General features: G+C 52.5%; 2 protein-coding genes and 1 long non-coding RNA gene across 9 annotated transcripts; 1 reads left to right on the top strand and 2 right to left on the bottom strand.

Annotated features, from left to right (window-relative positions):
- Positions 1 to 9198: 9198 nt before the first annotated feature.
- Positions 9199 to 19531, bottom strand: MMP14 (matrix metallopeptidase 14). Of its 3 annotated transcripts, none has more exons than XM_060417770.1 (11): positions 19171 to 19531; positions 16037 to 16092; positions 15107 to 15255; positions 14723 to 14845; positions 14070 to 14377; positions 13359 to 13520; positions 12923 to 13083; positions 12405 to 12543; positions 12133 to 12283; positions 11574 to 11689; positions 9199 to 11212 (listed from the first exon to the last, which is right to left on the bottom strand). In XM_060417770.1, the coding sequence occupies exons 2-11, from the start codon at positions 16046 to 16048 to the stop codon at positions 10878 to 10880; spliced, it is 1656 nt and encodes a 551-aa protein (XP_060273753.1). In that variant the 5' UTR covers positions 16049 to 16092; positions 19171 to 19531; the 3' UTR covers positions 9199 to 10877. The 3 variants fall into 3 exon arrangements, with proteins under 3 accessions (XP_060273753.1, XP_060273754.1, NP_001159653.1); XM_060417771.1 differs by lacking the exon at positions 19171 to 19531 and adding an exon at positions 16794 to 18743; NM_001166181.1 differs by lacking the exon at positions 16037 to 16092 and having other exon boundaries at positions 10878 to 11212; positions 19171 to 19275.
- A 1895-nt stretch (positions 19532 to 21426) lies between these two features.
- MRPL52 (mitochondrial ribosomal protein L52) lies at positions 21427 to 25959 on the bottom strand. 5 transcript variants are annotated; one of them, XM_042252987.1, is made up of 5 exons: positions 25924 to 25959; positions 25744 to 25801; positions 25600 to 25667; positions 21972 to 22036; positions 21427 to 21606 (listed from the first exon to the last, which is right to left on the bottom strand). In XM_042252987.1, the coding sequence occupies exons 1-5, from the start codon at positions 25934 to 25936 to the stop codon at positions 21454 to 21456; spliced, it is 357 nt and encodes a 118-aa protein (XP_042108921.1). In that variant the 5' UTR covers positions 25937 to 25959; the 3' UTR covers positions 21427 to 21453. The 5 variants fall into 5 exon arrangements, with proteins under 5 accessions (XP_042108921.1, XP_042108920.1, XP_012036401.1 ...); XM_042252986.1 differs by having other exon boundaries at positions 25744 to 25804; XM_012181011.4 differs by having other exon boundaries at positions 25909 to 25959.
- Positions 25553 to 27450, top strand: LOC121820030 (uncharacterized). Its single transcript, XR_006060507.1, has 2 exons — positions 25553 to 26091; positions 27016 to 27450. It is a non-coding gene; the product is annotated as an uncharacterized LOC121820030 (long non-coding RNA).
- Positions 27451 to 27803: the final 353 nt, after the last annotated feature.

Raw genomic sequence — 27803 nt, forward strand, 5'->3', positions numbered from 1 at the left:
GATCATTAGCCCTTGCCGTCATGTGATGAAGTTCTGGCTGTGACGGAATGTCCAGAAAGCACTGGCTGTGAACCAGGAAGAGAGCCCTCACCAGAAGGGGACTATGCTGGCACCTTGATCCTGGTCTTCTCAATCTCCAGAACTGTGAGCAATAAACTTCTGTTATTTATAAGCTACTCGGTTGTATTTTGTGATAGTGGCCTAAGACCAAAACTTGGTACTACAAAGCTGGGATGCTGCTGTAACAAGTTCATATGAATGTGGAAGCAGCTTTAGAAGTGAGTGATGGGCAGAGAATGGAAGACTGGAGGTGCATGCTACAGAAAGCCTATATTGCCATAAATGGTCTGCTAAAGGTGATTCTTATGAGGGCTCAGAAAAGAAAAGCTATTGAGAGAGCCTCAATCCCTCAGAGAATACCTAAGTGAACAGGATGTTGGTGGAAATATGGATGTTAAAGGTTGTTCTGATGGGTCTCAGATGGAGATCAGGAACACATGTTGGAAACCGGAGGAAAGACGATCTTTTATAAACGGACAGAGAGCTTGGTTGAATTGTGCTGTGTCCTAGTGTTTGGTGAAAGTTATTACTAGAACTTGTGAGGAATGAAATTAGATATTTGGCTGAAGAAATTTCTAAGCAAAGTGTTGAAGAAGCATCCTGGTTTCTCTTGGATGCTTATCAGTTCAGTTCAGTTCAGTCGCTCAGTCGTGTCCGACTCTTTGCGACCCCATGAATCGCAGCACACCAGGCCTCCCGGTCCATCACCAATTCCCGGAGTTCACTCAGACTCACGTCCTTCGAGTTGGTGATGCCATCCAGCCATTTCATCCTGGGTCGTCCCCTTCTCCTCCTGCCCCCAATCCCTCCCAGCATCAGAGTCTTTTCCAATGAGTCAACTCTTCGCATGAGGTGGCCAAAGTACTGGAGTTTCAGCTTTAGCATCATTCCTTCCAAAGAAATCCCAGGGCTGATCTCCTTCAGAATGGACTGGTTGGATCTCCTTGCAGTCCAAGGGACTCTCAAGAGTCTTCTCCAACATCACAGTTCAAAAGCATCAATTCTTCGGCGCTCAGCCTTCTTCACAGTCCAACTCTCACATCCATACATGACCACTGGAAAACCATAGTCTTGACTAGACGCACCTTAGTTGGCAAAGTAATGTCTCTGCTTTTGAATATGCTATCTAGATGCTTATAGTAAAAGATGAAAATGATTTAAAGGTGCAATTGTTTATCAAATAGGATTCAGAACTTAAAAATTTGGAAAATTCTTATCATTATCTAACATACTATATTTTACTCATTTATCATGTTTGTTCCCTGCACACTCACAAGAATATAAGTTCCATAGGGGAGACTTCCCTGGTGGTCCAGTGGTTAAGCATCTGCTTTGCAATGCAGGGGACACAGGTTTGGTCCTTGGTCAGGGAGCTAAGATCCCGTGTGCCACAAAGCAGTTAAGCCCGTGCCACAACTAGAGAATCCTCCATGTGCCAAAATGAAAGATCCTTCATGATGCCACAAAAATCCTGGATACAGCCAAATAAATATGTTTTAAAAAGAGAGAATTCTTAAAAAAAAAAGAAGAAGAAGTAAGTTCCAAAGGGGGCAAGGGCCTATTCATTTACCGGTGAATCCCCAGTGTGAAAAGCAATGTCTGGCATAAAACAAATACTCAATATGTCTGTTGAATGAATGAATGAGTGAGTCGTGACTGCCAATAGTAGGCATCACATAGATTATGTCTTTTAATTCACTCAACTCCCTTTTGAGTTATTAACCCCATTTTAAAGATGAGGAAATTGATGCTCAGGGAAGATACATAACATGCTGAGGGTCACCTGACCAGTAAGTCATAAAGGTTGGATCCTAACCCGGATGTAACTCCAGAGTCCTTGTCCTAACTGCTGTGTGGTACCACTTCTCTATGAAGCTACGCTTTTAAAGACTGACTGGTGATGGGAATGGTAAGGGGGTCTCTAAGCTACTTCATGTGAAAGCTCTTTATGGGACGAGAAAGGCTCTTCACCTATAAAAAGCTTAACTTCAGTGAGCGTTTGTATATATGGAAACTACACCCAAATATTTGAAGAGCTGTAGTGTGGAACAAGAATGTTTTTATTCTGTACAGTCTGAAGGGCAGAAACTGGAATTAACAGAACAAATAAAGACAAATAAAGTCCCTGAGCAAGGTACAGAAGCTGAGGGTGCAGGTAGGGTTGAGGCAGAGGGACACAAGTCCTGGGCTTTCAGGAGTCCTTGACAGCAGTGTGATTCATCGACTATAGGATGGCAGAACTTCTCAGAAGACAGGGGCATAGGAGCTTCCTGAAGCAAGTCATGTTAAATGCTGATACAAGGCCAAAGAAAATGAAAGCAGAATAGGCCTGGGGTTAGACGAAAGGGGTCATCATGAGGGCCTCTTCAGGAGATGTTTCAGTATATTCCTGATTGGGATGCAGACGTAGAGGTTGGATTAAAAAGAAATGACAAGGGGGACTTCCCTGGTGGTCCAGTGGTTAAGACTCAGTGCTTCCAACGCAGGGGGTGTAGGTTCAATCCCGGTTCGGGGGACTAAGGTCTCATGAGCCACTAAGATGTCACATGCCACACAGCCAAAACATTAACGAAAGAAAGAAGTGACTGGGGAAGGAATGCAGATAGCTTTTGGAAAACTGGCTTGAGAGAAAAGGGGAAAATGAGAAAAATCATTCAAGGCCGCAGCAGAATCCAGGAGAGCTTTTCAAGATGGGGAAACCTCTGTGTTGGAAGCGAGTAGGGATTAAAGACTCTACCATATGGTGTCAGGAGCAAGTTTCCTTGTGCTTTGGAAAGAATGAGATGCAGGGTTGGGGACACCCCTTGGAGGTTTGAGAGAAACCTCAATCAGGTCCATTTAGAGGGCCTCTGGCATATTAAAAAATTTAAAAACTAAGATTGTTTTGAAAATATTTGGTGTATTTTAAATGCTTATTTAACAAATGAAAATTTTTAGCATAAACAGACAAGAATAGAGTGATATTCACAATATACCTCCAGGCATTTTTTTTGAACCACAAAATTTAAGACTTTTATCAATGTAAGACAGGGAGTAAAGGAGTCTCCTGGCCCCAGAGTGTGGATGACTTTGGAAGGATGGGTGCAGGTCAGAAACCCCCCTAGAAGGCTTGGGCATGATCTCTAAAAGCCTCAGAGAAGCGGCACAGAAATGGTCCACTCTTACAGGAGTCGCAGAGGCCTGCCTGCCTTGGCCAAAGGCGGTTCTGCCCCAGCATCCTGAGATCCCGGAGTGCAGCTCCACCGGCCGCTAACCTGAAGCGCCCAGGGTTCAGGCATCCTGGAGAGGTCAGTGCCTGAGGCGTCCACGGGAGGGCAGTGTGGCAACTCAGAGCCCGGGACTCCAGGGCCCTCTTTACCTCCTCTATCAGAACCCCTCTCCTGCAACCCCTCCCTTCCCCTCTTCCTTCCTGGAGTTATTCCAGGGCTGTTCACCAACCTCCATAAAGGGGCAGACGACGGAAACTCTTGACTTTTCCCTCTCTGCAGCTGGAAGACTAAGGCTTGTCATCCTGTCGCGCCCATAGTCCCACCCGTTTAAGTACAGGTGGCCTGGGTGGAAGTGTGGAAGTTGCGAAGTGGGAAGGGACAGGCCGGCGGTATCCTTGGCCCTGAGCGTGGCAGGCTTTGCCTCCGCCTCTCAGCTCTCCGGGGTTGGTTTGCAGTGCCAACACCTGGCACGAGGGGGCGCTACCACCCTGCAAAACCTGCCCAGCTGGTCTCTGCTGCAGTTTGGGCCGCTCCCAACCTGAGAGGATGGGGTGGGATCCTCTGGTCCCCTTCTCCAGCTTTCCTCCCTCCAGAATTTATGGGCAGTTTTGTGCAGGCGTGAGGTAGTTGGGAGGACCTCTGGAGCACAGGCCAGTAGAGTGGAGAAGAGACTCTGAGGACACCTGGAATGAAGCTTAGAGAGATGAAGGGAAGAGAGACCTTCCTGCCGGAGCTACAGGGCCCTGGTGCAGGCTGTCCTGAGTGTGCAGCCTAGAGGACTGGTATTTCCATAAGAGCTGGGCTGACACAACCCAATACCAATCATCCTCCGATTAAGGGCAGGCTGTGGGGTTAGGGCTTCCCTGGTGGCTCAGATGGTAAAGAATCTGCCTGCAACGAAGGAGGACCTGGGTTCGATCCCTGGATTGGGAAGATCCCCTGGAGGAGGGCGTGGCAATCCACTCCAGTATTCCTGCCTGGAGAATCCCTATGGACAGAGGAGCCTGGCTGGCTACAGTTTGTGGGTCGCACAGAGTCGGACAGGACTGAGTGACTAAGCAGAGCAGTGGGTATGATTGGCACATAAGGAGGAGGTCTATAGGGACAGAGCTGCTGTTGCGGAGTTATGAATCTCTTCCCTCAATACAGTTTCTTTCTTTTTTGAACCTTTTAAAGATTGAGGTGAAATATACAGTAAAATTTCTAAAAATGTAATAAACAAGTGCATATAGCTCATATAGCTTTTTAACCTATACATTTACTATGTCACATACTTCTTGCACATGTATAGAATACTTATGTATTCACAACTACAGCTGTTTTTAAAAAATATTTATTTATTGAAAACTTTTTATTTTGTATTGCATGTGCACGTTAGTTGCTCAGTCTTGTCCGACTCTGCAACCCCGTGGACTGTAGCCCATCAGGCTCCTCTGTCCATAGAATTCTCCAGGCAAGAATGCTGAAGTGGGTTGTCATTCCCTTCTCCAGGGAATCATCCTGACTCAGGGATCAAACCTGGGTCTCTGGCATTGCAGGCAGATTGTTTGCCCTGGTAAGCCATTTTGCACTGGGGTATAGCGAGTTAACAATGTTGTGATAGTTTCAAGGGCACAGCAAAGGGACTTAGCCATACATATACAATATTTATTTATTTGACTGTGCTGGATCTTCGTTTCGGCACATGGGATCTTTAGTTGTGCCATGCAGGATATGGTTCACTGACCAGGGATCAAACCTTGGCCCCCTGTACTGGGAGCATGTAGTCTTAGCCTTGGGACCACCAGGGAAGTCCGTAACTACAGCTGTTTATGTATGTACATCACAGCTCTCACTGCCAATTCAAGTCAGTAAACTTTTATTAAGAGGGGCTCTTGTGTACCTAGCACCATCCTACTCTTTTGTAAGGAGTGAGAACAGAATGTTTGTCCGGTGGCTGTGATGGGATCAGCTGTGTTAACGAATCTTGGTCATTCCTCCACAGAAAGGGCAATGGCTGGCTGTATGATCTCCCCGCAGTGCCCGGATTCTTGGAATCCACAACAGGATGACATTTCTGCTGTGTCTGAATATACAAACTCGTGGAACCTCAGGAAGATATTGTGGGACCCAGGGTATTGGGTCAGGGCAGCCATGCTCCTAGCACAGAGCCAGGCACTGAGTGTGAGGCCCAGGAGAGTGTTTTGAGGCATTGATCTTGCTTGCTGGCCTGATCTTGCTTGCTGACCTGGGGCTACATGTCTCTGGAAGCTGGGTGCAGGGTGACGTCTTTGACCACAGGCTGGATCGAAATAAGCTGGAGCCTGTCGCGTGTGTGTGAATCTGCTGGGCCCTTCCGAGGCCCCCGTCTTTCCCCTGCTTTGTGGTCAGCCTGGCCTTGCGCTGCCCAGACCCCATCCTGCCCCAGAGCAGGGAAGTGGCCTAGCGGGAAATCAAGTGAGGGTGCAGGAAGTGATCCATGGTGAGGCAGCTTCCAGACCTGGCCCGGGCCCTGAGTCAGTGAGCTACTTCAGGCTAAGGAAGTGCTTCCTTCAAGTCACTACAGTGTGGTCACCTCTTCTTTCCCCTCTACGGCCCCTCGCTATCCAGGTGTGAGTCTTTGGGCGCAGGAAACTGGTCTTTTCCTCTCTAAGCCACAAAGTCCCATTGGAGTTAGGGAACCTGGGGAGACCTGGCCTTAGTCCGGAGGCAGAAAATCTGCTCCCTTGGGGTGTGGTGACAGCCCTGGGCCTGGGGTGTCCAGTCCTGTTGTGGAACCGCAGGGTCCAGGTCTGGTGAGGGATAGGGGAGGACAGAGGGGGCTGGGCCTGCCTGGGGAAGGCTGGCCTGGAAGGCACCCAGCCACGGCCCTGGGCCAGGGTGGAAAATATGTGTGTGAGCTCATTTGGAAGGTGGCTTCTGGCCAGTCAGGCCCGCCTCCTTTCCAAGCCTTGGCTGCTCAGCCTCCTCGAAGAAGGCTGCCTCTGGGTCTCCCCAGTCTCCCAAGACTGTTTGAGGGAGGCAAGCAGAGATTTGGGGGGTGGGTTAGATGGGGGTGTGGGGACCACAGGACAATGGAGCAACCTCACCTGGGGTTTCCCTGGAGCCTCAGGGTACGGGAACCACCCTGAAGGGCTCCTCCTCCCCCTAGGCCCCTGCCTCAGACTCTGGCCACCCTCATCCCTCCCCCACCTTCAGCACAGGAGCTTCGGGAAATGTGGGTTCCATCTATCTCTGGGTCAGAAAGATCCCTGGAGGAGGAAATGGCAACGTGCTCCAGCATTCTTACATAGAGAATCCCATGGACTGAGGAGGGCTGCAGTTCATGGGGTCACAGTGAGTCAGACACGACTGTAGTGACTTAGTACACACACTCATCCCTCCCCTAGCTGCTGCCTTTGTCCCATTCAGTTCCTCTGGCTTCTCAGTGCTATGCCTCTTCCGTTCCATCAGAATACCTGTTCTTGCCCCTAGGAAGGACGGCGATTCCTGGCCAAGCAGATTCCTTGGAATGGCCCTTCTCTCCTGTGCTCCTGTGACATAGTACAGCAGGCAAGCGCACACATGCTGACAGAGTCCACAGAACACACGCTGCCCTGCCCACGCCCAGCTACGTGGGGGTTCACACTGGAGGGGACCCCAAGAGACATGGTCAGAATCTGCTTGTATAGGAAAAAAAGTCAGACAGGACTGGGTTTTAATTTTGGACTACCAAGCTGGGAACTTGAGCAAATCTTATCTGGGCCTCAGTTTCCACATCTGTAAAATGGGGGCAATGTCAGTGCCTGTGTCCTTGAGTGTTGTGTGAGGACCTCAGCAGGTATTGGTTTCCCACCACCTCCCTTTAGCTGGAAAAGGAAGTCAGGGTACAGAGTAAAGAGAGGACTGGGAAGTCCGTCAGACTGTGGGGAGATGAGGGCTGAGGGGGAAGGACGAGGAAGGACCAGCACAGCTGCCAGATTGTGTGTGGGGGTCACTGTGCTCAGTCCCCTCTCCTCTAGAGAGCTCAGCTCCGCTTAGGGCTTCCCCTCTCTTTTCCATCCCATGGACCCAGCGCCTGGCTGGCAGCCTTGGAGGCACAGGCCCAGGTGGTGGCAGGAACCCCCAGGAGGGAGGTGAGGCCAAGGGTGTCCGTGGCTCCCCCTGGAAACGTGCGGGGTGCTGTGGTGGGCAGAGTATAGCCTGTGTTCTGTGTTTGCCCCCAGTCCAGTCTCCCGAGAGCCCGCTTCCCTGGGTTTTGCCCAAACCTCCTTGCAGATTCCCCTTGGCTCCCTCCTGGCTGCTCTAACTCACATGTGCTGCTTTCGAATAAAGGAACTTGGAACCATAGAAACTGGGTCAGGCCCAATGGACAAAGCAGGGTAGGGCCAGTGAATGCAGTTTGCAGGTCTCTCGGGAGCCACGGGGCCTCTGGTCTCCCCTCACCCAGCCTAACCTGATGGTTCACTCAGCTGGGGCCGGGTGGGGTCCCCCAGCTGCCTCACTGGGCTGGATCCCTCAGACCCAAGGCACGTCAGAAGCACGGGACTTGTGGCCTCCACCCTGCAATTCTCCCTGCTTGCGAAGCCTCTTCCACCTCTTCCCCCTTTGTCTCTGGTCCTCCATTCCATCTCTCCCCCTTGGCTTCAGAGAGCATCTTGTGATTCCAGAATCAGGGCCAAACAATTTCCTCGTGATGGGGAAACCACAGTCCAGCCACGGGAGCCCCAGGCTCCCCCCGCTCTTCCCTCTGGCAGCCTCCCCTCCCCGTGCTCCTCCGCTGGCTCCAGCTGTGTTTTGCAGAACTCCCACTGGATAACATCTGTAATTGCCTCCAGATGTGAGCCACAAAAACACAAAGGGGCCATGAGCTCATCTTTGAGCTTCTTGCCACACGCATGGGCCCCACTGCCCCCAGACGCCCCTGACTTCTCAGGGTCCCCATCCCCTCTGGTGAGGGTGGCAGGGAGGTGGTATCCAACTCCACGGAGATGCACAGGCTATGCCAAACAGCTGTTGGCAGGAGAGGCACAGGAGGCCAGGCGTAGGGTCAGGGTTCCTGGCTGGCAGGAAGGTGGGGTACCCCTTCTGCCAAAGCAATCACACCCGCCAGCCCTGAATAGCAGCTGGATAGAACGCCTGGCCTAGGTGGGGCCAGGGCTCTTGGAGGCAGGCCATGGAGGGGGCCTGGGCTGGAGCCCGGGGAGGGCCGGGCTGAGGCAGGAAGGGAAGGAGGGAAGAATGAGCGCCGCTACCCTTCAGCTGAGCTGACTCAGCAGCTGATTCTTCCCTCCAGGCTGCTTTGGTGGAAGGGTGGGTCGACAGCCTGGGAACCCTGTCTAGGGCATCAGTTTCTAGGGAAAGAGGAAACAAAGCCTTGTCATTCTGCCCTTCCTACCTGACCATCCTGCCTCTCGTAGGCAGCTGGGGTGAGACTCTCATTTGGCCAGATAGGCTGCTCCTAACTGGCCGTGCGGCAACCTTCTCCCTTCCTGTCTCTTCTGCCCCTGCAGGGGAGCCCCGGGCATGGTAGAGGCTGAGGTCCTGAGGGCTGGGGAGAGGGGCCTGCCCCCGAGCCTTAGGCCGACTGTGGTAGGGGGATCCCCCAGCAGCCAGCACGTGGCCTGAGGAAGCAGAGGGCCTGCGGCTGGGTCACACGACAGGGTAACGCAATTTAGGAAGATTTTCCGAGTAGCCTCAGCTTGGCCACTTCCTCTTGCCTTTGCAGTCCTGGGCCTCAGAGGCCAGGTTGGGGTACAGTAGCTGGCCTCTGTGGACCACTCCCCTGCCCCCCAAAAGCATGCCCGCCTCCCCCCCAGCTCTGGCGCCTGCATCCCTTTCGTCCACTGAGAATAAACATATTCCTTTATGAAAAATACCAAAACCCCACCTCACGGAAAACACTGCAGGGCCCCCTGCTTTCCATTCCCCTCGCAGCCACATCCAGGCGCACAAACTGCAGCCACACAAAGAATGTGAAACACTGTTTATTCTTTGTGGAAAGGTTGAACAAGGTCAAAAATGTCCTTAGAGGGCAATGACCCAGCCCCGCCCTGCAGGTTCCTGGGGTCGGATGCCTCTGCCCCCACCCCCACCCCACCCCATGCCCCTTGTTAACAAAAAGGAACGATTTGAAGGGAATTCATATATAATAATTATAATAAAATATACATTAAACAAAACAAAAACCCCAAACAAGACAACTTTAGCCGAACTGCCAGCACCGTTCACCCATTTCTCCCACCCCCTGCCCCCCCACCCCTGACATCCCTTTCCTCTCACCGCCCCCACAGGGCCTCTCACGCTCCCGAGTCTCTGGTACCGTGGCCACCCTCGGTGGCCGAAGGAGACTTCACACGGGTGGGCTGGGTGGGAATGGGGGCAGGACACCTGTAGGAAGGTCTGAGTGGCAGGGGGCATCGGGAGGTGAGGGGCTAACCTGACGCAAATGCCCAGGCAGGTGCCCCTTTGCAGAAGATGGCTGAGGCCGGCTGATCCTCGGCTCCCTAACTAGGTTGCTGCTCTCACGAAAGTCCCGAGCCGCCGATCCCCGACGGGCACCCTCTCTGCCCCTTTCTCTGGCTGCCTGCCTTGCCCTCCACGCTGTCTGATTGAAGCCAGGGCACCCAAACAGGAGCAGGTGTGCCTCTCTCGAGCCCTTCCTGAGAGCGCCAATGAAAAGTGCCCTCCTCCGGGTGCCACAGCCCACCCTGTGGCGTCCCTGCCTGGCCCTCAGCCATCCACTCCTGTTGTGCCTCCCTGGTCTGCCTTTTGGTCCTGCCCTGTCCCCTCTGACTACTCTGCCCCTGGGTCCCTACCCCAGCTGCCTGCATTATGAGCGAGGTTCTTTCTCTGTGGCCTCCAGGCTCACCCCCTGGGGCTCGTGGGCCCCACCCCGGTGGCTGCACCCCTGGTCTCAGCTCTTCCAACCTTGACAGCCCCATCCGAGGCTAACGTTTGGGAGGGTAGGGCTGTCAAGGGTTTCTGCAGCCCCAGTTTAGTCCCAATGGCTCAGGCTCCTTCTGTGGAAGTTCTCAGGGGCCGGTGGGGCAGAGGCATGTGTTTGTGGAGAGGACTGGCCCTCGCTGAGCTTTCCTCCCAGGGTCTTAGGGGGGCTGTGTAACCCACACTCTCTCACTCAGGGTCTCCTCCCACCACAACAGGATTAGATTTCTTTTAGCCAGAGGGAGTGGCGGGAGGCTGCCAACTGGGTACACCTAGGGGATCGCGGAGCTGAAGTGCCCAGAGCCTCCTGAGGTCAGAGTTCAGAGGTTAAAGGTATGTCAGGGAATGGAAAAGGAGCAGATGACCCCATGTGACCTTTACCAGCGAGGTCTGAGGGTCCTGCCTTCAAGTGCAGAGCCCAGACATTCAGATGGGGCTGAACACACACCAAGCCATGGGGGCCCCTGAGGGGCAGGGGCTGGGAGGGCGGCCCCTGCTCAGACCCCCGGGGGGACCCATCTAGGGAAGAAGCAATGCCAGCGTGGAGGGTGGGAGAGGCCAGTCATGGGACAGAGAAAAAGGGACAGGGGGAGGGCTGGGGCTGGGGCCGGGGCCGGGCGGAAGCAGCCCACCCACCACCACCTGCTGCCACTGGCCTTCAGAGGCAAAGTCCTCGTGGTAGGAGTGGGCGGGCGGCAGTGGGGGTCAGACCTTGTCCAGCAGGGAGCGCTGGCAATAGAGCAGTCGCTTGGGGGTCCCGTGCCGTCTGAAGAAGAAGACGGCGAGGCCCACCGCCAGCACCAGCAGCAGCAGCAGCACCGGGAGCACCACGGCGGCCGCGCTCACTGCCCCGCTGCCTTCCTCGTCCACCTCGATGATGATCACCTCTGTCTCCTCCTCAGTCCCCTCATCTGGCTGGCCCCCCGATGACGGGCAGCCCATCCAGTCCCGCAGGGCTGACTTGGGGTAGCCCGGCTCAACCTTCAGCTTCTGGTTGTTGAATTTCCAGTACTTGTTCCCCTTGTAGAAGTAAGTGAAGACTGCAGGGTCAGCAAGAGGGTGGCATGGAAGCCGGGAGGTGGACGCGGTGTCCGGAGCAGAGCCAAAGAGAGAAGCAGAGGGGAAGAAAACCAGTAAGTGTGCGAGCCCGCTGAGCTCATCCCCTCACCTTTCTGAGCACCCGTCTCCTCAGCTGTGAAGCCAGGTAACTACAGCACCAGGCTCAGAGAGTGGGGCAGATCGAAGGGTCTGAAACGCAGGAAGCACTGAGGGCCCGGCACAGGGCTCCCCGGTTCTCAGCATCATCCATTTTCTACCCAACACTCTCGGTCTTTCGCCCTGCTCTTCCTTAACTCCTTGTGCCTGTCCTCCCTTCACTGACACCTCCCGTGCCCCTCTCACCTTCATCGCTGCCCATGAACGACCCTCTGGGAGACTCAGGGATTCCTTCCCAGACCTTGATGTTTTTGGGGTATTCACTTTCCACTATCCTGAGCTCCTCGTTGAAACGGTAGTACCTAGAGGAGAGGCGGGGAAAGGAAGCGGCTTGACACTGGGCACATCCTCTGAGGGGAGTGACCTGGGACTGAATTCACCAGTGAGCAAAGGGTGGGGGACAGGGGTTTTGACTAATGAGGGCCTGGAGCTGAAAGCAGCGGAAGCTGGGGGTGGGAGGGCCCAGGCTGCAAGGAGCCACCAGCAGCCCTTAATGACAGTGCCTGGCAGCTGGGGCGGAGGCATGGTGCTGGGGGCAGAAGGCGTCAAATGACCAGGTCTAAAATGATGGTGACCGGGTCATATCCCACTCACTCAGAACCCAAAGGAGGCTGCCTGTTGCTAGGCAACAGCAGAGGCTCAGCCAGTGCCTTCTTCAGGGAGACATCTCGGGGGGCAAGTGGGTCTTCCACTAGAATTGAGGGAATCTGGTGGGTGGTGTGTGAGGAGGAAGGTGAGGTCTTACTTGTTTCCTCGGAAGAAATAGGTCTTTCCGTTGGGCATCCAGAAGAGAGCAGCATCAATCCTGTCAGTAGGCAGTCCTCGGCCCAGCTCCTTAATGTGCTTGGGGTACCCAGGCTCCAGGGAAGCTTCGTCAAACACCCAGTGCTTGTCTCCTGGGGCGGGGAGGGGAGGGCAGGATCTCATTCCACCTGGGTCTTTGGAGGAGCCAAGTGGAACATGCTCCTTCAGGGAGCCCCGCCCACACCCAAAGACTACGGTAGAATGTCTGGTTACCTTTGAAGAAGACAAACTTGCCATCCTTCCTCTCATAGGCAGTGTTGATGGATGCGGGCAGGCCCCGCCAGAACTGGCCAATGGGCATGGGGTATCCATCCATCACCTGGTTTTTCCTCACGCGCCAGAACCAACGCTCCTGGGAGGCAGTTCATTCAGTCTTTAGCTTTGTCCTCCAGCTCAGTCCCCAAAACTCCCCCATTGCCTCAGTTTTATAGGTTGACATCCCTGGTGGCTCAGATGGTAAAGCGTCTGCCTACGATGCGGGAGACCCGGGTTCGATCCCTGGGTCAGGAAGATCTCCTGGAGAAGGCAATGGCAACCCACTCCAGTACTCTTGCCTTAAAATCCCAAGGATGGAGGAGCCTGGTAGGCTACAGTCCACGGGATCGCAGAGAGTTGGACACGACTGAGCGACTTCACTTTCACAGTGCTTCGTCCTCCTGCTTCTGTGCCCACCCTGCCACCTGGTCATAGAGCCCTTTTGTCCCCCACACCAGCCCACCTCTTCCTCTTACCTTGAAGACAAACATCTCCCCTCGAAGCATGGCCACGGTGTCAAAGTTCCCGTCACAGATGTTGGGCCCGTAGGTGGGATTTTTGGGCTTATCGGGGATGGAAGGCCTGGAGGTGGTCCTGGGTTGAGGGGGGATCTTGGTGGGGGATCCTGACTTACTCCCTGGAACATGAGGGGCACTTCAGACTTTGGCAGAGTAGGAGGAAAGGACAGGCACATGGGCAGAAAACACCTTGGGGGGAGACTGAAGCAATCAGCTGGGAAAGGACAGAAAGGGTGCGGTCAGAAGTGGGGCCGATGGAGGTGGAGTCATGGGGCAGGGGTGGGGGAACGGGAAGACTGTAGGGCATGAGGGAGGGGGAAATGCCCAGGCCAGAGAGAGCTGGAGGAGACAAGCAGCAGAGAGAAAGGAGCAGATGTGGGCATAGGTTAGTTACCATAAAGTTGCTGGATGCCCCGGCGGTCGTCATCGGGCAGCACGAAGTTCTCTGTGTCCATCCACTGGTAAAAGGGTGCCATGATGGCCGAGGGATCGTTGGAATGCTCAAGGCCCAGGGCATGGCCTAGCTCGTGCACAGCCACCAGAAAGATGTCATTCCCTGGAGGGATGGGGCTGGTTATGATGGCAGCCTGGGTCCCTCCCCTCAGACTCGCTGCTTCCCCATCAGAAGTTTCACAGTGAAGCCTGCCTGCCAAATTTTCCACCCAAAGTGACCAAACCCTGAGTTCCAGACTCATATCTGGCAAATGAGGCACAAAGCCAGTCAGCAACTCCTCTGGGTAGAGGAGAGACTGGCTGGATCCCAGTTCCAGCGAGGGTTGTGTTAAGAGAAGCCGAGGTCCTATCTGGGCCTCAGTTTCTCCCAGGAGCCAGACACGACATTTGCCTGGAAAAGTGGCTGATGCAGATGCTTCAATGTCTTTGACTGGGAAGTCAATTATTGGGCGAATGGAGGGACCAGATATAAATAGGTCAAAACAGGATTCCTGCCTGCCTTGGAAGTCAGACCAGGAGATCTCTGTGGTTCCCAACAAGCCCTGTGATTTGGGGGCGGGGAGTCTGAGTTTTGGGGAGGAGGCCAGAGAACCCGCATGCAAACGACTCTTGACTCTCCGAGGGATAAGAGACCCAGGGCTACCTCGCTCACCATTTAGATCCTCATTCCGGACAGTCCAGGGCTCGGCAGAGTCAAAGTGGGTGTCCCCTCCAATGTTGGGGCCTGGGAAGTAGGCATGGGCCAGGAAGCCGCCCTCGCCATCAAAAGGCGTGCTGTCACCATGGAAGCCCTCAGCAAAGAAGATCATGATGTCGGCCTGCTTCTCGTGGCCCTCACGGATGTAGGCATAGGGTACCTCTCGGAAGCGCAGTGGCGTGGCACTCTCCCACACTCGGAATGCCTTGCGGATGGCCTCAAATGTGGCATACTCGCCCACCTTGGGGGTGTAGTTCTGGATGCTGAGGTCCAGCCACGTGGGGAGAGGATGGGAGCGTGTTAGGGGCAAAACTCTCCTTTCCTGTACTCTCCCAGGTCTGACTGAGCCGCCCAGCCATCTTTGTCTGACCCGGCGCTTCCTGCCGTCTCATGATGCCTCTGCCCCAAGAACCGAGGGCCTTCTGGCCCTGGAATATACCCTCCAGGGACTGCACCTCTCTCCAGGATGGGAGCCATTTTCCTCCCTACTCCCAAGGATGCTTTGCAGGAACAGGGGTGAGTAGGGAAGGGGGCCTCTGGGTCTCTAAGCATCCCTGATAGGGAAGGGTAACGTGATGTAAGAAAGGCCACTTGCCTGTTGGACTCACCAGAAAGTGATCTCGTTATGCTGCCATTTGAGTCCCTGGATGGCATAGCGCTTCCTTCGAACATTGGCCTTGATTTCAGCCCCAAACTTGTCTGGAACACCACAGCGGGGGCGCCTCATGGCCCTGGGGTGGGTTGGAGCATGGGGATTGTGGTCAGGAGAGTACATGAAAGAGTGCCGGTCTTCAGAGGAGAGGGGGAATGTCTGGCCCCAGGGTCAGTGTGGGGAAGAGGTAAGATCATGAGGTTTGGGTGAGCAGGAGAGCGTCAGGATCATCTTGTGGGGATGAGGTGCAGGGGCAGGGCTAGGCATTCAGGTGGCAACCTCTCTGCTGTGTCATGTGGGTGGGTGCTGGGCAGAATTCCCGCTAGGTTCTAGCACTTACTTCATGGTGTCTGCATCAGCCTTGCCTGTCACTCGCAGGCCGTAGAACCTCTGCATGGCAGCGATGGCAGCTGAGAGGGACTGGGGTGAGCGCTGTGTGTGGGTCCGTAGGTCTCCAGGGGGCAGGTAGCCATACTGCTGCAGCCAGGCCTGTGGGGAAAGGGGTGTGGCTTGGAGCATCCCCACCTGGCCCAAGGGGAGCCCCTGCCTCCTCACGGCACCTGGAACACACGCTTGGCTTGGCGTGGAAAGGGCCATGAGCTCCCAGCCTGGCTCTGGCAATGGGTCTGGAAGAACTCCCAGGCTGGACCCAAACTCTGGCCCAGGTCCTAGTATGGCTGATCCTCTTGGAGGGGTGGGGAGTCACAGCTCCGCGCTTTGGCTGTAACCCTTCTGATGGAAGCCCTGGTGTTTAACTGAGTTCTAGGATGTCTTCTAAGAGCCGAGATCCCTTCCAGCTCTCTCCTCCTCTGTCAGTGTTCTTGTTAATACTGCATGTTCTACCTGAGGCTGGGGTGTGTCCCATGGTAGATCGAGAAGGGAGAGGCTGAGGGGGCTCCACTTTGAGGCCTGGCACGAGGTTCTCCTGGGACAGGCATGCCTCCAGGATATACACAGCTCTGAGATCTTTTTGGAAGGAGGGCAGAAAAGAAGCTAGGGCTCAGGCTGACTGCTGACAGAGGAAGCTGGGGTCTTTGGAGGTGGTGGGGATGTGACTAGACAAAGAGCCAGGATCCTGCCACTGTCTCTACCCAGGCAGCATGAGACCGAGGACTTGGGACCTAACATCCCATTTAAGGTTCTCAAAAGAGGAGTGGGAGATTGAGGTGGTGGTTAGCATTAGGGTGAGTGTTTTATTTAGTATTTTGGTGACTGTAATTTATTTCAGGTATGATTTGAATTGTTCATAATATAAAGGGTGGCATATTACCTTAACATACATTATATTTTTGGTGTTTGATTGAAAGGTACACACACTGCAAAACCCTGTTGAGGAAAAAGTCAGCCTTTATTCTAAGAACAATAGAGTGTTTCCTAAGGTTGGAAAAGTAAAATGAGTCAAGTTATATATGGAACATAAACATGCTCAGAGCCTCGATGGGGAGATATTTCTAACCCTAACTCTAGTCCCTGCTCCAGCTTTGTTCTTAGAAGAGGCCAGGGTAGGGGGGCTGCAGCTTCCTGGGAAAGGAACTTGGAGCAGAGGTGCATCCCCTACTCCAGGTCATTAGGATGGCTCTGCATGTGACCCTTCCCTCCAGGGCCAGGCCTTAGGGATGGAGCAGTGCACTTGCATTGGGGCTGGGGGTGATTCAGGAGCAGCTGACTGGGGACCTGAGCCCGCAGGGACAAGAATTGCAACACGGTTCTGGGAAGTGATCCCCCAAGGCTGATGACGGGGAGTTAGGGATCAAGATGTAAACAACCCAGCTTTTCCTCAGCCAACAGGCCTGGCCAGAACAACCCCAGCACCACCCGCTCTGAGAGCCCCTCCTTGGGGTGGGGGAGGGGGAGCAAAGTTTAACCTCTGGGGAGCAGAGCAGGAGGCTCCTATCCTGGGCTGCTCTCTGGGGAGCTCTAAACCTGCCCTGACTTGTGCTGACTGATGCCACAGCTAGTGCCTGCAGGAGACCTGCTGTGGCCCTGTGCCCAAGTATGCAGGAAACTCCCTCTGCCCCTGGCCTCACCTGTGGGGTAGTCACACCCCTGGGCTTATGCCCTCTGTTAGGGGAGCAGCTGCTTCAACTTTGAGAAAAGATGGGAATGGCCCACTGCTGTTGGAGCTGGCAGGAAGACGGAGGTCAGGCCCTGAAACCCTCAGGGGGGCAAAGCTCCTAGGGCAGGAGGACAGAAGGGAGGGCAGCAGAAAGGTGGGGGAAACCCACATCCGGGAGCTCTGGGATAAATCCCTCATCGTGAAGAGTCTTTCAAGGAGGCAGACAGGTCTGAATATTCACACCCATCAACCTCTACCCTATCCATATCCAGTAGAGAAAGGTGGGGACTTAGTCAAGAAAGGGACTTTCTGGAGTCGAGTGAGCCGCAAGTCCTGGAAAGGAAGTGCCCCCCATTCCTCTCCTCCTCCCAGGCCTAGGCTCTGAGCAAAGCAAGAACCACAGAGGAGACTATGAGGTCTGAACCACAGAAGAGAGGACTCTAGTGTCTGCGGCCGAGTGGGGGAAGGGCCGAGTGCCAGATTGGCCAAGGGGAGGAGAGGGCTGTCCATCCGGGAGCTGGTGCAGGACTCCGGGGGTGCTAGAAGGGAGACGGCGCCTGAGGGCCCGGGCCATCCCAGCTCTCTCTCCCTCCAGACAGGCCCGGAGAGAGAGCAACTCAGTAGGATCAGAGAACTCAGTTGGCTGGCTTTGTCTTGAAAATTGAGAGGTGCAAGGTATTCCCCTGGGGGAAGTCAAGGACAAGGAACCCCTTTCCACTCCTGGCCCACTTCTCTGGCCTAAGCATCCTGAAGAGGAGTTGGGGGGGATCTCTGGCTCTTCTGCAGGCCCTGGATCCCAGCCTCTGGGCCTGCTCCTCCCTCCTTCTGCCTCCCATCCCTCCATGGCTCAGAAGCAAACGGTGGTTCTGGCATCGCGAATGCCCATGATCCACTTAAAACAGAGCCAGGTCTGCCGCCCCTCCTCTGGGGGACCTAGTGGGGCAGGGAAGGGAAGGAAGGCAGGGCTGGCGAAGTTGGCAGCGGGAAGCCCCCCAGATGCCCAGGCTCCTTTTGTTAGGAGCTCTCCCCTTTAGGCCTCTGATGAAGACTCCAGGCCTGGAAACAGGGTGCCTCTTCCTGGACTAAATCGGGCTTAGTCCGGGCAGATTTTCACTCTCCCTGGTCGCCCCCTTCCGAGGGCCACACTTCTGTCAGCCTCACATCCCTTCAGGACAGAGAGAGTGTGTTCTTTCTGGAGAGGTTTCCTCCGGGGGTGGAACCAGAGCCGGGACAAGGAGGGAGGAAGCCAAGTCCAGATCCCCTCCCCCTGCTCAGGGGCCCTTCCCTGCCCCTCCCGACCGCACCCAGGCCCTGGCCGAGCTGAGTGGGTTGGGATAGCCCAAAATAAGAAACTGATCAAATCCGTCTCCCACCTTCACCCCAAAATAAAAGAGAGGGAGAGGAAAAACTTCCTCAGACAACTCCCACGCGGCTTCCTCCCGGGCCCGGTGGGCCAGCTTTGGGGTGGAGAGGCGGGGGCAACGGAGTCAGCGAAGACCTGTGCGGGCGCCCTGGACCAGGCCCTCACCCCGCTCCCCGTACAACACCCCCAAGTCTCCGTGCAATTAACACAAAAAAGCAATTAACCAAAAAGCCTAAAGGCGCCGAAGGGGGAGCGGGACCAGGAGGCGGCGGCCGGGTCGAGCCCCCAGCTCACAAGGAGAGCTTTGTGTGTCCGGAAACGCGGGCCAGGGCGCCAGCGCCGTGACCCTCGACGCCAGGGCTGCGGCCGGGACGCTGAGGGACCGCTCGCGGAGGCGGGAGTGGGTTGGGGGCCAGGGCCGCTCCGCCGTACGCCCCCGACCGCACCTGGCAGCCGATGTGTCCGAAGAGGGTCGGGACCGCCCGGGAGGCGGCGGCGGAGGGCGCAGCGTGGGGGGCCCGGGCCGCGATCCCCTGAGCCTCGCGGCCGGCCGAGCGCCTGCGAGCTGGAAAGTTGAACAACAAACTAGCACAGGACAAGAAACCAGGACAGCGCGGGCTCTGAGCGGAGTCCATATATTTATCAGGCTCCCGACCCGTTCCAGAACTGAGCTTAGAGCCCAGGGGAGCTGGGGAGGGGTGGGGAGTGGGCTCCGGCTGGAAAGCTCTTCCAAGGAAAGGAACGGGACAGAAAGTCGGCAGCGCGCAGTGGGGTGGGGGGTGATTGGAGGAGGCAAAGTCGATGGACTTGAAAGTTTGGAGATGAGGACGGAAGGGAGAGGAAGTGGAGAGGAAGGGGGAACCTGCAGGCCGGAGGAGCCGGCATCCCGAGCGCTCGCCCCTCCGATCCGGGGCTGTTCTCTTGGAGACCCCCGGGCTCGCCTCCCCGGGCGCGACTCCGGACAGGGCCGGAGGAGCTCACTTACTTCGGGGCTGAAGCTGCTCTGGGCAGAGCTGAGGGAGGCGAGCGCGGAGGCGAGCGTGAGCACGGGGAGCAGCAGGCTGCAGGCGGGTCGTGGGGCGGGAGACATGGTCCGCGACTGTCCGGGCAGCCGGGCCAAGCGGGCTCCGCGGCCGGGCCCAAGCCCTGGGGTCGCGCCGCCACTCCCTCGGGGCGCCTTTGTCTTCCGTAGGCACTGAATTTGGATGCCCAGAGCGCTGTCCACGTGGAGATGAGGGGATCGGTCTTGAAGACGCCTGTTTGCTCGTCCCCTCTTTCCCGTTTTTTGATCTTTCTTCTGCTTAGTCGGCGAACTGGATTGCGAGCCCTCTCTTGCTCTCTTCTCTGGTCCCTCCCTTCTCCCACAGCCTCCCTCCGCCCCCGCCCCTATGCCCTCCTTTCCCAGTGCGGACGTGGTTGTTTCAGCCTGAATCCAATTACAGCCAAAAGTCGGGTTAAAAAAAAAAAAAAAACTCCTAAGTTGCCTTTCTGTGGTGGAGGCTGCCATCTGCAGGGGTTGAGGCCGAGAGCGGGGGGCTTGGGGGGACTGGGGACGGGATGTGGGACACTTTTTCCTTCTAAGCATATTTTGGGTGGCTTGATTCCTCTGCTTTCAGCATTTGTCTCACTTCCGTGGGAAGTGCTAGGCTCAGTAGTGGGGCAAACATGGAGCTCAGTCTGGGATGGTGGTGGTGGGGTCTTCCATGTTCAAGAGACCTGGTTTGGGGGTTTGTCTGCTGGGACCTGTGGCTTGACCATATCGAATTTTTTGTCCCTTGTTCTTGACAACCACCTGTCCCTCCCCTGCAGGGGGTTGTGGGGGGGAATGCAACAATAACAAAATGCAACTACCCACTGACAAATCCCACCACATTGGATCTGGGGGTCCTGTCTTTGTAGAAAGACACACGTGCTCCCTTTATTATTGTCCTTTGTGATCTATTGCTCCTTAAACTACAGCGGGAAAGGGGTGCAAGGCCATGGCATCTGGGGAAAGACAAATGAAGTTTGGTAAGATTGCAGAAAAGAGGGGCTGGGAGTCAGGACTATGGGGGTTCCACCTCTACACTGGAAAAGGAGATGGTCCCTTAGAGAGCATACCCTCCTCCTTCAAGGGCGGCCTAGACTCAGAACAAAAGATGGAGGTATGTAGAGAAGGGGGAGGGCCGGCCAGAGTAGGCAGTGGGAATGGGAGACAGATAAGAGATTGAAGGCTAGATCTGGAAAAGCAACACAACAGAAGCAGGAAAAGTGTGGGAGACAGAAAAGTCGACCATCAGCAAAATCTAAGATCCAAGAATTGCACTGGTCAGCCAGAGAGGAAGGAGGTAGTGGAGGGCAGGGGTGGAGAAGAGGGGAGGGAAAACAAGGGAAGGAAAAAAGGAGGCTGGACAGAAATTATTTCAGGTAGAAAGTTCCATAAATCCTAGAGATCCAGGAACTATCACATTTTGTGGCAGGAAAATGGAAAAGTCCAGTACTCTGTACTGTAATGGGTCCTTTTTCTCTCTGAAATCCATGGGGGGAGCCATGACCAATAAAATGAAAGGTTTCCCGGGGCCTGTGCAGCTAAGGGACTTATGGAAGTACATGGTGGCTACTAGGTGCCCATTACACAGTAACTGTTTGGGGACTGAGCACCTCAGGGCTCCCCTACACAAATGGAAGTCGGGAAATCTGGACCAACCAACCTTTGGAATTCAGTCAGAACCACAGAAACCTCAGGATCCAACTCTTCAGCAGAACATGCAACACCCAAGCTGGCTCTTCCCATGTCTGCCTTCCCAGTGGGAGTATCCTCTAGGGCCAGCTATCTGAAGTGTAGGAAAATTGATACTATTTTCTTGCCAAAAAGTAGATCTCAGCTGGAAAGCCTTTTTCATCAAAATATTTATTAAATGCATTACTGCATGTGGCCTCAACTGTGTATGGGCTGTTAAAGGCTTGAGTGCCTGGCTAAAACCAGGAAAACTGTTGCCCCCTTTTTCATGTTTGCAGAGCAGCTACTACTGCTCATAGCTGGGCCAGTATGGCTTGTAAAAGAGGGAGTAAATACTCCAGAGCAAGATTCTGCTGAACTGGAATGGAGCTGGGGGTGAGGGGACTGAGTCAACCCTTCCAGGCAGTGGTTTTATAGCCCGTTCTTCTTGGTATCCATCCTTTTGCCCTGATGGGGAACATAAGGCTTTCTTCTGGCAGGGAAGACACATCCAGGTACTAGAAAAGAAAGCCAGAGACAGGCTTGGGAAGGGAGACAGGAGTTGCTTTTTTATTGACTTGGTCCTGGGTTTTGTAGTAGAGCCCCTTTGGGTTTAAGAGCATTCTGCTGCTTCCTTTTTTCTTCCTGCAACTTCTCCTGCTGTCTGAGCTGCCATGCCTGTAATCCAGCATCCATTTCCTGTGACAGCAGTACAACTCGTCTCTGAAACAGACAGGAAAACAGTGTGGATAACATCTGGGGCTTGAGCTCTGCACCATATATCCTTTCATTCACAGATCAAAGTCAGGTTTCGGCTGGAAAGTGACACCACTGACTGGGGAAGGGGTGGAACAAGGTCCTGGGCTGGCAAGCAGGAGGAAGGAAGCAAAATGGGTGTCTCCCATTGGTTCCTGCCTTAGGAGTGCCCCAGTCTATTCTCCCTTCTCACAGTACTGTTAAAACCTTCAGTGCATAAAACCTCCAAGTGAGCAGTACATGTCAGCTTAGGTGCCAACTCAGGACAAATTGCAATTTAAATGTTCTCCAGCCAGTTACAGTTTGTCCTGGCTGGAGATCTAGCCACTCACCGCAAACTTTTCCCTTTGGGCTTTTCTTCGAAGCTGGCCTTTCATTGGAGGAGCAGGGCGGCCATCTGCAGATAGAAGTGAAAGGAAAGGCAAGTGTTAAAGCCTACAGTACTCTGGCCAAGTGGCTGTGACAGCAAGAGGGAAGAACCAATCTCAAGCTCCTCTCTTCTATTTCATACCCACTGTAGCTTCATTCCCGTAGAAAACTTCCTTCGTCTTCAATGGTGAAGTATGCCAGGACCACCAAGAAGAAACTCCTAGGCATGTTCCTACTCTACTTACCCCTCATTAGCCTAGAATTCAAGGTCCTTTGTGATGCTGAATCTCCTGTTTCATCTTCAGAAACCCTCCACTCAAGCAACTGGATTATTATTCTACTCACCACTGAGTCCTTGCTGAATTCTATCTCACTCCATAATGAAATATCCTCTTTTCCTTTCCTTTCAGCCAAATTCTCATTCTTAGGCCTACCCCTAGCCCTGCTTGTCCCAGAATCCCTTCTCTAACCTCTTCAACTCTGTCACTCTCTTCTGAAACAAAGGCATCTCCATCATTTAATATTTATCTATCTGGGGACATTTAAGGGCTATATGCAGGTCAGGAAGCAACAGTTAGAACTGGACATGGAACAACAGACTGGTTCCAAATAGGAAAAGGAGTATGTCAAGGCTGTATATTGTCACACTGCTTATTTAACTTCTATGCAGAGTACATCATGCGAAACGCTGAGCTGGAAGAAGCACAAGCTGGAATCAAGACTGCCGGGAGAAATATCAATAACCTCAGATATGCAGATGATACCACCCTTACGGCAGGAAGTGAAGAGGAACTAAAAGCCTCTTGATGAAAGCCCAAGAGGAGAGTGAAAAAGTTGGCTTAAAGCTCAACGTTCAGAAAACTAAGATCATGGCACCTGGTCCCATCACTTCATGGGAAATAGATGGGGAAACAGTGGAAACAGTGTTAGACTTTATTTTTTTGGGCTCCAAAATCACTGCAGATGGTGACTGCAGCCATGAAATTAAAAGATGCTTTCTCCTTGGAAGGAAAGTTATGACCAACCTAGATAGCATATTCAAAAGCAGAGACATTACTTTGCCAACAAAGGTCCGTCTAGTCAAGGCTATGGTTTTTCCAGTGGTCATGTATGGATATGAGAGTTGGAATGTGAAGAAAGCTGAGTGCCAAAGAATTGATGCTTTTGAACTGTGGTGCTGGAGGAGACTCTTGAGAGTCCCTTGGACTGCAAGGAGATCCAACCAGTCCATTCTAAAGGAGATCAGTCCTGGGTGTTCATTGGAAGGACTGATGCTAAAGCTGAAACTCCAATACTGGCCACCTCACGCGAAGAGCTGACTCATTGGAAAAGACTCTGATGCTGGGAGGGATTGGGGGCAGGAGGAGAAGGGGATGACAGAGGATGAGATGGCTGGATGGCATCACCAACTCAATGGACATGAGTTTGAGTGAACTCTGGGAGTTGGTGATGGACAAGGAGCCCTGGCATGCTGCCATTCATGGGGTCGCAAAGAGCTGGACACGACTGAGCGACTGAACTGAGTTGAACTGAAGGGCTTCCCTGTAGCTCAGACGGTAAAGAATCTGTCTGCAATGCAGGAGACCTGGGTTTGATCTCTGGCTCAGGAAGATCCCCTGGAGAAAGGAATGACAATCCACTCCAGTATCCTTGCCTGGAGAATCCCATGGACAGAGGAACCTACTACTTGGGGACATTTACTGTACTACTGATTATTTTTAGTCTTATTTAGCTATCTCAAATTCTTCTGGAAAGGGGCAGAGCATTGAAATATTAATTAATCTTTAAAATGTCATGCTTTGTTTTACCAGCTAAGACTTTAAGTTCCTTGGGATCAAGGACTATATCCCTTTTCACTGTAATATAAATAGTGTAGGCATATAATAAAAATCTCATAATCATCTGCTGATTTGCTGGAAAAAAGAAAAATGCAGTATCTTGATCTCAAGTAGTTTATAACGGAGAATAAAAGGATACTTTCTACAAAGAAAGAGAGTGAAAACGCTGCCAAAGTTCAAAGGCAAGACAAATAGATATTATTCATCAAGAAAGGGAACCAATGCTGTGTACATCAGGTGTTTTACATTGGATGTTTCATTTTCTCCTTACAAGAACCACCTGAGATAGGTATCCTTTCACAGAAGTGGAAACTGAGAGATACAATTAAGTAACTTGTCCAAGACCATAAAGTTAGCAAGTAGAGAAGCAAGCCTGGATTAAGAATCAACTCTAGGACTTTCCTGGTGGTTCAGTGGTTAAGAATCTGATTTCCAATGCAGGGGACATGCTGTGGGGCAACTAAGCCTGTGCTGTGCCACAACAGGAGCTAAGATCCCACGTGTCTTGAGGCCAAAAAAACAAAAAGAAAAAAAACCAAGACATAAAAAAACAGAAACAATACTGTAACAAATTCAATAAAGACTTTAAAAATGGTCCGCGTTAAAAAATTTTTTAAAAAAATCAATTCCAGTCCTTCCAATATTTCAAGAAATCCTAGACTTCCTACAGTAAATAACAACTAGAAAAAATCTTCACCATCCTCCACAGCCACCACATATCTGATTAACCAGGTTTATATCCCTATAAATGGCAACCCTCTCCAGGACTCTTGCCTGGAGAATTCTAAGGACAGAGGAGCCTGGCGGACTAGAGATCGCAGAGTGAGACAGGACTGTGTGACTGACTTTCACTATTTTTCTTCATACTCGTATAAACTATACTCCATGCTGTTGAAGGGGGCCTGGTCTCTGCCCAGTTCTAGTCTTGGCTTTGCTATTACCTAGATGTGTGATCCCAGGCAATTTACTTTAGGCCTCAATTTTCCCACCTCTGAACTGGAGTTCCAGTGGAGTGGGGAATGGCTTCAGCTTTTCTAAGGTCCTTCTTTTTTAGGGCTTTTTTTTTTTTTAAAGGAAGAAAGTTTTCCCAAAGGGAACCCACCATGCCCTGCCCTCACACTTCTAAGCCTCTGTCAGAGAATCATTTAGGCAGCCTTTCAAAGAGCTCTCCCTGCATTTGGTAACAAACTCTCAACAATGTACTGCTCACACAGAAGGGCAGTTCTTTGTAACTATCTAAAAATTTTTATTATTTACTTGGCTGTACCAGGTCTTAGTTGTGGGTGGCCCGCCCCATCTTTAGCTCCTGCAAGCAAACTCTCAGTTGTGGCACGTGGGATTTAGTTCCCCGATCAGATCGAACCCAGGCTCCCTGCATTGGGAGCACGGAGTCCTCGCCACTGAACCACCAGTGAAGTCCCCTTCCTAACTTTGAAAAAACTCACGTCCCTCTTTGACAACACAAAGTCTTGTCTCTCCCCGGTGACCCCCTAAATCAGAATTATTTTCTGCTTATACCCACAAGCCGAGAGGTTCAGTCCAGCTTTCCTTTCCACAGATGTAGTTTAATTCACAAAGTAAACAGCAGGGCTTCTTCCCTCCCAACGCCAAACACAAAGTTCAGTAAGTTGTCCGCTCAGACACACCTCCACTTTGACACTCCTTCCCCCCACTCCCCGCTCCACTACGTCCAGGGGCGTTCCCGCAGGGTGAAAATCTCCGAAGTGGAGTTAACTGTCAGATCAGCGCTCACCCGCGTACGACCAGTCTGGGAGCTCCGTAAGGGGGCCGTAGCCGGAGGGGTTGGCAGCAAGGCCCTGCCTGGATGGAGAAAAACAGTTCGGTGAGGACTCAGGCCAACTTCTGGCCCCCCAGTTTCTTCCAGACGGGCACTCACCGGAGTCGCCACTGGCTGCCTGCCCGAGCCGCGGCGCCGCAGTGCAGCCTCCGGACACCTGCTGGGAAAACGGGGCAGAGCTGGGAGAGAGGCCGCGCAGCCAACCCAGGGATCCGCGGCCCGCCCCGGCAAACTCCGGAGCCCACCGACCTCACACCCACTTACTAGAGAGCAGCATACCCAAAGCAGCCATGCTGAGGCGCAGGAGCCGGAAGTGGGCGTGGCCTCGTTGGCCACGCGCGACGCTGCGCGGGAAGCAGGAAGTCGCCATCTTGAATCTAGATTTCAAACACGGGCCCCGCCATCTTGGCTCATCGTACGGAAGAGAGGGGCAAAACTGCTTCCAGGGTGTGTTGTGGGAGAGCGGTTGTTCTGAGTATGTGTTCTTAGTGTTGGGTACGACTTTGTCGAAGTCGCGTCCTCTCAAACGAAACCATTCTGAACTGTTTTCCCACAGCCTTTATCTCATCGCTGCGGTCACTAATCCATTGAAATTTATCTCAGTTGAGTAACATCCACGTAACCTCTTTCTGTCTTGTAGCATCACTGTAACATGTTTTCCTCAGCCGGAGTGAAATCTACAGTGTAGGGTTTCAGTTTTCACTCATTTATCAAAGTTGAAGAGCTTACATGTGAAGAGCACTGTAGTCAGTGTGGAGAGCAAAGCAAAGGTCCCTATTCGGATACAGCGCCAAGTCTAGAGAAAGAGAGAGGACAGTAATCATACACATTCCAGTAATATTATAGCTGAGATGAGTACTGGGAAGGGAAGTAGGTGTTGCTTGTAAGCATATGAAAACTTGATCTGGAGTATAGTGTCAAAGAAGGCTTTGTAGAGGAAGCCGAATTGGCACTAAGCTCTGATTCCATTTTTATAAAGCTACCACCGCACATTGTGTAATACCCATGCAAAAGCCTTGTGAGGCAGGTACTAGTAAGTGGCAAACCCAGATCCCGTGGTTTCTTCCCTCTTTCTTTATTTTAAATCACTTACAGACACACTTTTATTGTGCTTTGCAAGTACTGCATTTTGTACAAACTGAAGGTTTGTAGCAACATTGCATAGAACATCTTATAAGTGCCAGATTTTTCAAAGAGCGTTCATTCACTTCGTGCCTCTGTGTCATGTTTGGGTAATTCTTGAAGTATTTCAAGCTTTGGCATTACTGTTAAGGGAACTGTGACCAGTGATCTTTAATGTTACACTTGTAATGTGTTTTGACATTTTTTAGCACTTTTTCAATTAAAGTGTTTTTTGTTTTTTTTTTAAAGACATAATGATAGGGAGAGAGTGATGGACGGAGAAGCCTGGAGTGCTGTAGTTCATGGAGTTGCAACGAGTCGGACACGACTGAACAATAACAACAAACGCTAGTCACACTTAATAGACCATAATGTAGTGTAAATGTAATGTTACATGTCCTGGGAGACTGAGAAATTCATGTCATTCTCTTTATTGTGGTATTTCTTTTATTATGGTGGTCTGAACCTGAACTATCTTGAGGTACGCCTGTACTTACCCTGGGGAAGTAATTTATCTTTAATTTCGTCATTGACAAAAAAGCTGAATATATCACATTTATGAAAACATTTTTAAAATGATAACGTAAGTGAAAGTGCTATAAAAATGGTGAAGCTTTTACAGAAGTGTCCATTACTCTTGTGCTAGGCTAGACACTTAAATACATGCTGACTGGGGAAACCTGAGGGAGTGGTGTAATGGTCTATCTGGAAGTTTATCATTTCCTTCTGCAAGACTGGGAAGTTTTTCCACAGGAGGTGGCTGTGAACTGCACTTTGAAAGAGGGGAAGGGTGGATCCTGGTTTAAGAAACAAAAGGCAGCTGTTTGGATAACAATAAGAATGGTATAGGGAGGGCTGAACTAGAAAAAAGGATGAGAATAAAATAACCTTGGCTATAAGCCAATGGATGGACCCAAAAACTTAGCAAGGGAAGTAAGAAAATAGAGTACCACTACCATTTTACATTTGTACACTTAATTTTCAGTTATCAAAACTTCTGTATAAATGATATAAGCACTTCTATTTAAAATTTCATA

This window comes from Ovis aries, chromosome 7 (assembly GCF_016772045.2).
Source record: "Ovis aries strain OAR_USU_Benz2616 breed Rambouillet chromosome 7, ARS-UI_Ramb_v3.0, whole genome shotgun sequence".
NCBI lineage: Eukaryota > Metazoa > Chordata > Mammalia > Artiodactyla > Bovidae > Ovis > Ovis aries.

Bases quoted from the DNA above. Each gene is read 5' to 3' on its own strand.
- MMP14 (NM_001166181.1), bottom strand. From the start codon at position 19,275: ATGTCTCCCGCCCCACGACCCGCCTGCAGCCTGCTGCTCCCCGTGCTC. The intron at 13,084-13,358 runs GTAACTAACCTA...CTCATGTTCCAG, and splicing joins GGGCATCCAGCAACTTTATG to GGAGTAAGTCAGGATCCCCC. The intron at 11,690-12,132 runs GTAAGACCTCAC...CCTCTCCTCTAG, and splicing joins TATTTCTTCCGAGGAAACAA to GTACTACCGTTTCAACGAGG.
- MRPL52 (XM_004010350.5), bottom strand. From the start codon at position 25,936: ATGGCTGCTTTGGGTATGCTGCTCTCTA. The intron at 25,805-25,908 runs GTAAGTGGGTGT...CCGTTTTCCCAG, and splicing joins TTTGGGTATGCTGCTCTCTA to CAGGTGTCCGGAGGCTGCAC. The intron at 25,668-25,743 runs GTGAGTGCCCGT...TTCTCCATCCAG, and splicing joins GGCAGCCAGTGGCGACTCCG to GCAGGGCCTTGCTGCCAACC.